The following is a 12,617-nucleotide window of genomic DNA, read 5'->3' as shown; positions in this document are numbered from 1 at the left end:
GCTGTTATTTTATTGAAAAAAAATTTGTACATTTTTACAAACATTTTATTTTATACAGATGCCTTTGTGGAATATAAATTAAGTTCCAATTGTGCAAGATTTAATCTTTTCCTTTTTACATACATAACATATTTACTGTATGCAACATTTAATTAATTTAATAAATGTGGTGGGTGAAAGTAACTAGTAACTTTTACTTTGAGTACTATTTAATTGAACTCCTTTTTACTTGTACTTGAGTACAATTTCAAATATTTCTACTTCTACTTGTGTAGAATATATCAGTACTCTTTACATCTCAAAATGTATTGTTGAAAATCCACTTTCTACTACACCATATTGTTTAGGTTTGTTAAAAAATTTAATATTTCCATTGCATTGAAAGGGTCGTACCCAGTTAAATTCAAATAAAAACTTAATTATTTTTCCAACTGCAATTTCCTTGTCCTTAATTTTTTATTTATTTTTTTTATTTTTTATATCCTTATCGCAAGCCCATTACTGTTTATTGTACATGTATGAAACTCAAGGCCCAGCGGCCAAATCTGGCCCTTTAGAGCATTAAAATCGGCCCATTCGAGAAAGTAAAAAATAATAGAAAAAAACGTGAAACATTTTCTAAATGACCAACTAATACAGTTGTAGATATGACAAAAATTCAATTAAAATCCAATATATTTGCAGAGCTGCAGTTCAAATCACATTTAGGAACTGGATCAACAACAGTGATTTTTTATCTTAAATTGTTGAAGGAACTCTCACTTTTTCCAAAATCTGGCAATTTTTTCTCAAATTATTCCACAAAATTTCCCCAAATTCCCAAAATCAGGGACATTTAAATGGAGATCTTGCAGGGACTGATATACTCACACACTTTATCATTTATATCTCATTTATAAAGTGCAAACAGGTCACATTAATGTTGAATTTGCACCTATAATCTGTGGCCCACTTTAACTCAAACTGGTCCTTATTTGGCCCCTGAACTAAAATGAGTTTGACACACATGGTATATCTTATCATATCGCGATAAATATCAAGTTTTACAATTTATAAACAGTGTTAAATATACAGTTAACTGTTTTTGTTTTTTTTTCCAGGAATGGCAAAACTCTATTCAGAAGAACGCTGGCCTTGCTTTCATTGAGCTGATCAATGAAGGAAGGTAAGGTAGCAATTACATTGTGTTGATTCTTTTTTATTATTACCATCTCTTTCCTCCTAGGAGTTTTAAAAAAGTTGTTTACACACTTTAGCTGAGCTCTAAAACCTGTGCCCCTGTCGACTGCTCTGTTGGAGCCAAAGGGAAATAAGCCTATGTTGAACAGATGAAGTAAGAATATAAATACTGGAATGCAGCCAGGCCTCTTGAATTATCTTCTCCTCCCTCCCTCACCTTCTCTGGTGGGCGTGGCCAGACTGGCGAGTTCTCTGTCAAGCAGATCAGGGGCGGCTCAGCCACCTCACCCATCTGCTGACCCATCTGGCCTCGCCTTCTCTATGCCCGCGCTTAGCCAGGGCTCTGTGTGTGTGTGTGTGTGTGTGTGTGTCCTGGAACAAAGAGCATCATCTCCAGCAGGGCCCCACGGTGCTGTCCAGGGTGCTGCTGACACACACGTTATTGCCGTGCACCCAGTCTGCTTAGGTAGAGCCATCGAGGTAAAACTCGTGTCTGGTCAGTGTTTGCTTTACAAGGCGTGGCTGACACAAACATTGTGTCTGATGTACAGAGTGTGTAGCAACATATGCTGCAAGTAACTGTGTGTGTGCTAACTGCCTCATGATGCAGGGTTGGGGTCAATTATAATTGTAATCACGGAATTAATAATTAATTACAATGATGGCAGAATTTTATTTGGAATTGGAATTGAAAAAACTGCTGCTGTCGTAATCGTAATTGAATTGGAATTGACTTTGCAATTCTAATTGCCATGGAAATCATGTAAAATCGTCAATTGTAATTTGAGAACCGTGTTACAGTTCAATGGCTTACTATGGAAGTGTAGAGTTGCCACAGGAGAAAATATATATTTGGATCACTATATTGTACAAACACTATATCTATATTGTTCGTACAATATACTATATTGTATGAACATAATATTATATTGTTTTTGCAATATATTATATTGTATGAACAATATAATTATATTGTACAAACGTGATATTATATTGTACAAACAATATACTTATATTGTATAGCATAATATTACATTGGTTGTACAATATATTATATTGTACGAACAATGTAATTATATTGTACAAACATGCTATTAAAGTGTACAAACAATTCATTTATATTGTATGAACAATATAGTATAGTGTACAACATAATATTATATTGTACAAACATAACATTATATTGTACAAACAAGGTATTATAATGTATAAACAATGTACTATATTGTACAAACATGATATTACATTGTATAAACAATATAGTATATTCTTCGAACAATTTAGTATATTGTACAAACATTATACTATATTGTACAAACAATAGTATTTTGTACAAACAAAGTATTATATTGTTTATACAATACAGTTTGTTTGCATATTTATTTATTTGAGCAACATTAAAAAAAAAACACATTTTATGTACATAACTTGTATTCAAAGGAGAAAGTGCTGAAAAGGAGGAGTCAGAAGTTCAATGAACTTATAGGTGCCTACCCCTCCTTCACAAAATAACATGTTAAACTTCACATTTGGTTTCAATATGTAAGGATGCTATACAAACATATACAGTGCATATACAGTACATACATATTTTTTTTATCATGTATGTTCATTTGTAACAAAAGTACTTTTTTACTTTTTTTAAATATATAAATCTATGATATATCTAGTCTTTTAGATAGTTTTGTAGCTTTCCCTTCTTGTATACTGTAACTGTGTTCAAAATGTGTACAGGCTACAAATAATGTATCACGTTCGTACAATATAGTGATCCAAAATATTTCTTTCCCCTGTGGCAGCGCTACGCTTCCGTAACACATACAGTATGTAGTTAACAACCATTAAAATATCAAGTGCGCCTGGCACTTTTCTAGAGGATCATTTCACCATTTAAAAAAAAAAGAAAGAAATCGAAGGCTATATTGACAAAAAACAGGCTGAGACACCCACACCAAAAACATTAAAACCTATATTTTCATGGATAAGGAAGAACAAGGATAAGGACAACAAAACAAAGAGATAAAAAACAAATTAGAGGATAGATTTAATTTTTTATTTTTGGTATATTCTAAATCTGATTTAAGACATGGGTTAAAACCGATCCGGAGATGCTAACGGAAAGCTAACACAAGAGGAAGGTTACGTTTTATGGGGTTATTTATTTCAGGCTCAGTAATTGTGATTATTTGTATTTGACTTTCAGGGGAAAAATTATCATTAGGTTCTGAAGGCCAGAATGGCCAGAACGACTCTAATGTAAATGCTTTTATTATTATTATTATTATTATTATTATTATTATTATTATTATTATTATTATTCTAAAACCCTCTTTGATCACTAATTTGACCCATTGAGAATGCCCAAAGTCTCACCAAAATTTGCACGCACCTCAGGCCTGCTGAAAAATGTGATAATTTAGCTCAATAAAAAAAATCGGTAAAAAACTGCACGCACGGCGCGCATTATAGACGTCAAAAATGCAAGGGAATCGCACGACCAGCAGGTTTGCCTGATTCATACAAAATTTGCCACCTGTGTTTTTGACCCCAAGATGAACAAAAAGTTAAATTATGACCTTGTCCAAAACCAAACAGGAAGTCAGCCATCTTGGGTCAAAGGTCAAAAATGATGTTTCACACTGGAAACGCATTTGCGCAAACTAGTGCAAGGGGCTTAATTCGATTCGCTTCAAACTTGGTCAGAACACTTAGGACCCACTGAAAACTAAAAATCCTCAAAGGAATTTGCGTAACTCTAAAGGTTTGGTCGTGGCGCCGCTGCAATGCTAATCGACTGGCACCATTTATGGTCATGTTCACTGTTAGCACATATGGCACGCCATAATAGAAAAATGCATATAACTCTAATATACAAAGTTCAAACCGTCTCATATTTGCACCAAATTTGATCAACCCGAACCCCGATCCCCAACGCGACCTTGGGTTACTGACCCCGGCTACTTCTTCAGACCCTACGACGCCGCTTGCGGCTTTAAATTTGATTGTAATTGTAAAAAATGCCAATCACAGTAATCATATATGAGTTGTAATTGAAAATGGATAATTGAAGACTTAATTGTAATTTAAAAATGTAATTGACCCCCAACCATGCTTAGAAGACGAAGACACCATTAAAATTTACACTCTTATCCTGATTAAGTGGCTAAAAAGGAGGTTTAAAATGGAACAATAACACTCTTCTCACAATGAAGACAATAATGTTTCAGACAACGTGTGTGCGCGCGTGTGTGTGCGTGTGTGTGTGTCTTTCCCCCACACACCAACTTCTAATCTTACTTGTCAAGCATAGCTCTCTCATCTATTTTTGTTTTCCAGACAAAGCTTGTCGTTGTCAGCCTCTACCTTTGAACAGTGAACTTCTGTCTATTAATGGGTGCTTGTCACCAGTTAAAGAGGCACAAGCTGCTGATGAACGCAGTCTCTCCTCAGTACAGCAGGGGGAAATGAATCTGTATCTATAGCAATGAAGAGAAACACAATGAATGTTACTTTAAGTACAGCCAGCGATGTGAAAAATGGCCGAGGTAGGCCTAGGCGGAGTTTGAGATTATTGCCTGGTGGGGGGACAAAAGAAAAGTAGAATTAAATATATAGAATCTCGAGATTTGCGCCAACCACAATCTGAGTAACATTTATAATAATGCAGAAATTATTAGTAACATACTTGATCATGTTTGATGTTGCAAATTCATGATAAAATCAGGACGGCGGCCGCTTTCTGCTTCATTTTGGCTGCAGTACCATACATGGCCTGCTGGGCGCAGTGTCACTTCACCATTTACATTGTGAAGAAAAATTGCGCAACGGAAGAAGACGATGGTCACATGAATTCATATTTTTTTTGCACAGTCTCTGTGTAACACAAGAGGATGTTTTTTGTTTTGTTTTTTTTAAATTAGATTATTTATTTCAGGCTTAGTAATTGTGATTCATTTTAATTGAACTTTAGTAATTAAGAATGTAATTGTAATTGACTTTCAAAGGATAAAAAATTATTGTGATTGAATTGTAAAAATATGCTGCTCCTCTTGTCCTACAAAAATTCAGTTCTATGGTTTACAAATATGTAGTTAACAATCATTAAAATATCTTTTTTATCAAGTTTATCTGTCTCTTTTCTTGAGGATAATTTCAACCTTTATAAAAATAATAGAAATTGAAGGCTATACTGACTGTCAGACGCCCACACCAAAAACATTAAAACCTATATTTTAATGGATAATGAAGCCTAACAAGGAAACCAAGCGATGAAAAACAAATTAGAGGATAGATTTTTTATTTTTGTATATTCTAAAGCTGATTTACAACATTGGTCAAAACGTATACCTGTGATCATAAGATATGCTAACAGAAAGCTAACACAAGAGGGAGGTTCATTTTTATTAGGTTATTTTTTTTCAGGCTCAGTAATTGTGATTCATTTTAATTGAATTTTAGTAATTAATAACGTAATTGTAGTTCACTTTTTGAGGATGAAAAATAATTGTAATGGAATTGGAATTGGAAAAAAATGGATTGGATAATTGAAAACGTACTTGTAACTGAAAAATGTAACTGACCCCAACCCTGGCCCTAGGGGTACATGTACCCCCATTTGAGAAACACTGCCATAGCATAGAACGTACACTAGATAGCTGCTCAGTTGTCAGAGTTTACACTGTGGCCAACAGGGGAAGGGATACTCAGTCATTTAGGAGTATATGCCAGACAAGCCTCAGTAGTCTAATGACACTCTATTCCCTGCTCTCAGCTACAGAGGGATCTGTCTCTTACCCGCAGCCTTGCAACGTAACACAGACAAATGATGCCCATTATTGCGCTGCTCTTTCAACAAGCACAATGCTGCACAATCCTGCTGAGCTATACTTCTGTCACTCTGCTCTTTTAAAATCTCTCTCATCACAATAATAAGTTGAAGCTTGCTAATGTTTCCCCCGTTTGCCACATGATGTACACGCTGGTAAGAAATAACCTCTGCTTTACGTGGTTAAAGGTTGCTCTGCCACGCCATGAAGGACCACATAGTCCGGGTCGCCAACGAGGCCGAGTTCATCCTCAACAGACAGCGAGCAGAGGACGTGCACAAGCATGCAGAGTTTGAGGTATTAATCATGAAGTTTTGGCCTTATTTTGAGATTTTAGAAATGTGATTGTTTGATCCAACGGCCACGTTATCAACATTCATGTCAGCTTTTAGAATAATCACCAATCTGAGCATTAATACAGAATGGTTTCTTTATTTTTGTTGTCATTTTGTATAGTTTTCTCCCATTTTGTCCACGCTTGTTGTTTCGTGTTTTCATATTTATTTTCAGATTTTTCTTTTTCTCATATTTGATGTTATTTCACATCTTTTTGGAGTCATTTTGATATTTCAATTGTTATTTGGTTCATTTTGTATATTTTTCTTTCATTTTATGTCTTTTTTTTTTCTCAGGTCATTTAGTGTGTTTTTGTTGTTGTTTTGTGTGTTTTTGAAGTCATTTCAATGAATTTGTTTGTCTTTTTAAAATGTTTTCTCTTATTTTTACTTTTTTTTGTCAAATTGTGGTTTTGGTGACATTTTTCTATTGTCTTGTGTATTTTTGTTATCACAATGTGTTTTTGAAGTAATTTTGTGTATTTTATCTGTTATGTATATTTTGATATTCATTTTGTTTATTTTTCTTTCATTTTGCATCTGTTTGTTGTTGTTTTTCTCCAGTGATTTAGTGTGTTTTGGACTTTTTGTTGTTGTTTTCTGTGTCATTTTGTGAATTTGTTTGTCATAATGGGTGTTTTTGGAGTCCACTTGTGCATATACTGTACATACAGAACCACACAACATTAGAGTGAGGGCCATATGTGGCCCACGGGCCACCAGCGACCCTTGCTTGTAATAGATTATTAGGCTGTTAATAACACGATTCATATTTTTTGTATGGGGTAGAAACACAATTGGTCCAATAATGAAAGAGCTCCAGATAAATCCTATTACTATCAAACAGGCTGTTCACTTTTAAATGCCCAGTATTAGTTTCTCTTTGTGTCCCTTAAAGGATTAACTCTTCAGCACTAATTAAAGATATTAGGAATGTTAATATGAACATTAATAGCCTGATTTAAACTATACTTGTCAAATACTGACTTTTATGTGCTTTTTGCTTTATTTATTTATTCATTTGTTGATTTGCAAACATTTTAGCATTGTTTAAGAATAATAAATAGTGTAAAAACAACAAAAAAATTATCTTACTTTTAAAAATTAGGCAATGTATCATATTCCCACAGAAAAGTGTAGACGTTTTTCATCATAAATGCATCCTCTACTGCCTCTAGCAGCTTGTACATGGGTGAAGTGATGAGTTTCTTATCTGGGAAGTGCAGCCATCTTCAAACAGCTGCCTTGATATACACTTCTAGAGGATCCTTGACCCGCTAGATAAACTGGAGAAGACGGCTGGATACGTAATGCGAGGAGAAGGGGGGGCGGGGTTAAAATCTAAAGCTCCATCCGTCCTGAAGACAGCCTACACTTTTCATCCATGGGCTGACGTTACTTTATTAACCACTATCTAGGATTGAAGATTCAGGATGCAGAAAGGACATTTTGACAATTAAGTTGGTGTCAAGAAAAAGCGTCATATGCATCAAAGTGATAAATAATCCTCGATACTTTTCGGAGCGTCGCGTAGTAATTTGAGATGACAAGTAGAGATTGAGTTATCTGCTTTATGAGGAATATGCTGAAGTATGATATCTGACAGAATTCAAATTTAAAGCAGGAAATTCAATTAACTCCCAGCCTCTGTTAGCAAATTAGATTATGAATATTAGCAAGCATTCCCCCAAGGGTGGGCCAAGTAAGACAATCCTGTTTCATGGGCAAAAGATAAAGCCCCACGTCCTCGACAGATTTACTTCCATCCACCAGTATTGCAGCAATTCTTATTTTTAATCATTTGTTTTCATCTAAGCTTAAAGTTCTTCTTATTTTGGCCCGAGATGATAAACTTAATTGTGGTCTCCAAATTATCCCAAGTGTCCATTGTCAAGGCTCCAGTTCTTTATTATTTATTTACAATCCAATAAATACAAAACGAAGCAGAATCAGCACTTAGATGTCTTTATTTAAGACAATCTCTATCGCAGTGGTTCTCAACTTTTTCAGCCCGTGACCCCCAAAATAAAGGTGCCAGAGACCGGGGACCCCCACTTATTGTACCTGAAGGTGGTTGAACACAGACATGAACATTGAAGAACAGTCATGTGGAGACAGGGCCATCTATAAGGGGGGACAAAGGGGAGAGCATTTTGGGGTCCATCCATAATGATAACCACATTTATTTATTTATCTGAATAATATTCTCTGTTATCTAGGAAGTGTATTATTATTCATTCCATAGTATATAGTCATCTTAAAGATGTAAATCCTTGTTTTATTCAGAAATAAAATGGGTTAAATGTGAAATGAGAAATCGTGAATGTGGTTAAACTGGCAAACATAAGAATGAAAAAAGGTAAATGTTAAATGTGACAATAATGGGTCAACATATGCAACATTACGGGGGAAAAGTGGTGTAAACAATTTACAAGTGCTTAAATTGTGTTGAAAGTGGAAAAAAATTGCAAAAAAGGCACTGATGTTTGATGGTGAAGTGGCAGTAATGGGAGTAATGTAGCAAAAATGCATTAAAAGGAGCAAATATGGCAAGAAAAAGTGATGAAAATTGGTTAAAATATGGCAAGTTTGGTGTAGTTGCAGAAAAAGGGTAAAAATAAGCAAAAATGGGCTTGAATTATTTAAAAAATATTCTGTGTCTTGGAGGCATCTGGCGACCCCCTCTCAGCGTCTTGGGAGCCCCAAGGTTGAGAAACCCTGTTCTATTGTACTACCGCTGTTATTACTTAATACAAATCCAATGTGTAGCTTTGCAAACCTTGGCAGATGATATTCATTGAGGATTTATAAGAGGTTTTTTCCTCACTTTGCTAATAGCAGAATTCTCTAGCTACATAGCAGGGAATGGACTGCCTTTGTGTGCTCACAATGATTTACTACACTTCTGCAGGGGAGCAGAAATATATATCTCAGCCATCCGCTAATATCTTTATGCACTCAAGTGTGTTGAATAAAGCCATAACATTTTTTAGTGTGACAAATGCTCCATTGGAGGGTAGAGATTATTCTCGCCATCTTGGAAGTTAAAGCATCCTTGAAGCGTTATTAGTGCGATGTCAACAAAAAGGTCATTTTGTTGAGTAAAAAGCACCTTAATCCATTATTAGTGAGTGTTACGTGCTCCGCTGTTTGGCACTTTTCAAACCCAGCAGGTCACACCCTTTTCCCCACCCAGCTGAAGCAGGTGCAGCTGATCAGCTGGTGTTCAAAGACCAGTTGGAGACCTCTCTCAGCAGTCTGGCTAGTGAACACTCATATGGTCTGTCTGTTGTCTTGGTTATGCTTGTGATTTTGTGTTATACTCCTGTGAGAGGAGGGTGTTTGTCTGTGAACCTTTGTGGAATTTTAGTCGGTAGTTATTGTTTGGTTTATGTTGGTAGTGTGTTTTATTGAAGGTTGGTTGTAAACCTTTCTCTTTTAGTTCAACAGTTAATAATTGATTTGATGGAGCCTTTATTTTGTTATAAATAAACACAACCTTATTTCTGTTTCCTTGTCTTTTATCCTGGTTTTGTTATTGATCTTTTCCCTTACTCCTCGACACCACCACAAGAAACTTAACATCCAACTATTGTTATTAGTTTTTTCATTCCGTCTTTTGTTTGTTCATTTGTTAATGCTAATGCTATTGCTAGGTTAGTGCTAATGCTAAGTTAATGCCATTGTTAGGCTAATGCTTCATTAGTTTTGATGCTAGGTTAATGCTAATGCTTTGTTAGTATTAATGCTAATGTTAGGTTAATGGCATTGCTAGGTTACTGTTAATGCTAGGTTGATGTTAGGTTAGTGCTAATTCTAGGCTAATGTTATTCTTAGGCTAATGCTTCATTAGTGTTAATGCTAGGACAATAATGAGAGAATTGCAAACCTGGAATACATAGTAAACACAATAGGCACATTACATCAACAACATGACCAAAAATCTCTCTCTCAATCATACGCAGAAGAGAAAAAGAGTGGCTTTAACTTTGATTTAAAAATGTTCACATTGAATGCTGACTTCAGCTCTGCTGGCAGTTTGTTCCACTTTTTTTGCAGCATAACAACTAAATGTAGCATCACCTGACTTAAAAATGAAATCTCTGTTATTAATATATAAGGCCAGGAATAACCAACTTCATCTAAACATTCAACAAAAGCTTGCTAATAGAGAGGGGAGATACTGCCTAAAGGGATCACTTAATCTGTAGGTACAGTATGCTTGTACGACCCTTAAAAATCTGATGATGTATCTTGTGTTTTGTAAAAATTACGAATGTGAATTGCTCAAATAAACTAAACTAATGCTAGGTTAGTGTTAATATTAGGCTAATGCTAATGCTAGGTTAATGCTATTGCTAGTATAATGCTTGTTTAGTGCTAATGCTAGGTTGATGTTAATGCTAGGCTAATGCTTGGTTAATGTTGAGCTCGGCTAATGCTAACGCTAGGCTAATGCTAACATTAGGTTAATGTTAATGTTAGGCTAATACTAACGCTAGACTAATGCTAATGTTAAGTTAATGTTAACACTATGCTAATGCTAGGTTAATGCTAATGCTAGCTACTGTTAATACTAGCTAATTTTAATGCTAATGCAAGCTAATCCTAAGTTAATGCCAAGCTAATGTTAAGCTAATGCAGTCTGACATGGGCCAGCACCTGCATCCTCACTTGCATTTTCTTCAGAAAATGCAAATATTCTATTTCACTTTAACTTTTATTGTTTTTTTTCCAGTCCAACTGTGCCCATTATGCTGCTGACAGAAAAGAAGAAGAGAAGATGTGCGACCACCTGATCATCGCGGCTAAACACAGAGACCATGTGACAGCCAACCAGTTAAAGCAAAAAATTGTCAACATCTTGACCAACAAGCACGGTGCCTGGGGGACGGGGGCCCATAGGTAAGCCTTTTCACTTAACTTCCAGTTTAACTCCACCATAGCGTAGAAGAGCTATGTTAAGTCTTTACCATGAATATAAGGTCCGACCGGCGGGAGAAAAGTTACCTGTTGCTTTGACTCTGCAATGGTGAGATTGGACCACGCGTTAATGCCATTTTCCCAGAGATCCAATAGGGTCATCCATCGGGTCAGCAAACGCAATTACAGTGCGGAGTGGCTTAATCCCCACGGGACAGCTGATTGGCCGGCCATTCGACATGCTGCTCGGATGGAGGAAAGGAGGTTGGGCTGTTTCTGTAGCCTTGTCCAAGATTCATTGAGCCTTTGAGTAACACAGTTCAGCACCTGGTGGTGGTTGTAGCCTTCCCCCTGGGCCCTCTTAAAATAACCATGGGTTCCATAGCTCGGCCTCCCACATCCCTCAAGAGCCTGTAAGACCAAGGTGTTACAACATGCTGTTTGTATTACGTACCCAACACAGCCAATGGTTTATCTTTTGTAACTGATGTGGTCATATGCGTACAATTATCACCAGAGCCAATCAGACACTTTAGACCTGTGGCCTTTAAAATAGAGTTCAACCTATGGGTTGAACCTGTGACTTTAAGCTGATGGAGACTATAATTTTCAACAGATAAAGACATAGTTTAGGCCTCGTAGAGCATTGAATTAAAGATCGCAAGAATAAAAAGATCTTGATCTTCGGTTGATTGACATTGTCGGAAAAGTTTTGTGCGTTTCATTGTGGGATGTGGAGTCCCGTAGATGAAATCATAGAAGTGTTTTGACTTCATTCTTACTGTGATTTCTTGTGTTTACCTCCAAAAACTCTGGTGATTCTGGTGTTTTCACGGGCTGAATGTTGTTGCAAAACAATGGTGGATGTTTATTTTCGGGCTTATAGTCAGTAAGTCCTGAATTCAGCCAAAATTGTATGTCTCGCAGAGCAAAATGATATCATTGGGAATACTGGGAACAAACTAGAACAAAAATGGTGTCAAGACGATCATTGTCTTCCTTGATTGGTGAAAAAAACACTGATTTGCAATGCACAAAACTTTCGATAAAAGAGATCAAAATAAACTTTCGTGCGGAAATTTGAACCTATAGCATCTTAGTTTTTTGTTAAAACAAAATTCCGTCTCCAGCGACTTTAACAACTGCATCGACAGCCTATATAACGTATTATTAGCATTGTTAGTCATCTCCAGTCCATAGATACAATGTTGATGACACAAGTTTCTTGATCAACCTTTTTCTCACCTATAGTCACTGATCTGAAATGAAAAAGGTTGAAAACACTTTCAACCAACGATGCATCGTATGATTTCAAAATAAAAGCTTCTAACGGGGGAACTGAACCTTGATCCTA

The 12,617-nt window shown here is 36.0% G+C and overlaps 1 protein-coding gene across 1 annotated transcript in view; it reads left to right on the top strand.

Moving 5' to 3' along the window:
- nbeab (neurobeachin b) overlaps positions 1-12,617 on the top strand; it is a 314,839-nt gene that overhangs the window by 171,354 nt on the left and 130,868 nt on the right. The window contains exons 34-36 of the mRNA XM_028465652.1: positions 1,101-1,165; positions 6,194-6,302; positions 11,079-11,245. Coding sequence (XP_028321453.1) covers positions 1,101-1,165; positions 6,194-6,302; positions 11,079-11,245 — 341 coding nt within the window. The remainder of the gene's footprint in view (positions 1-1,100; positions 1,166-6,193; positions 6,303-11,078; positions 11,246-12,617) is intronic.

The sequence above is a fragment of the Gouania willdenowi genome, chromosome 13 (genome assembly GCF_900634775.1).
Source record: "Gouania willdenowi chromosome 13, fGouWil2.1, whole genome shotgun sequence".
NCBI lineage: Eukaryota > Metazoa > Chordata > Actinopteri > Blenniiformes > Gobiesocidae > Gouania > Gouania willdenowi.
This window is presented reverse-complemented; position numbering and strand designations above follow the sequence as displayed.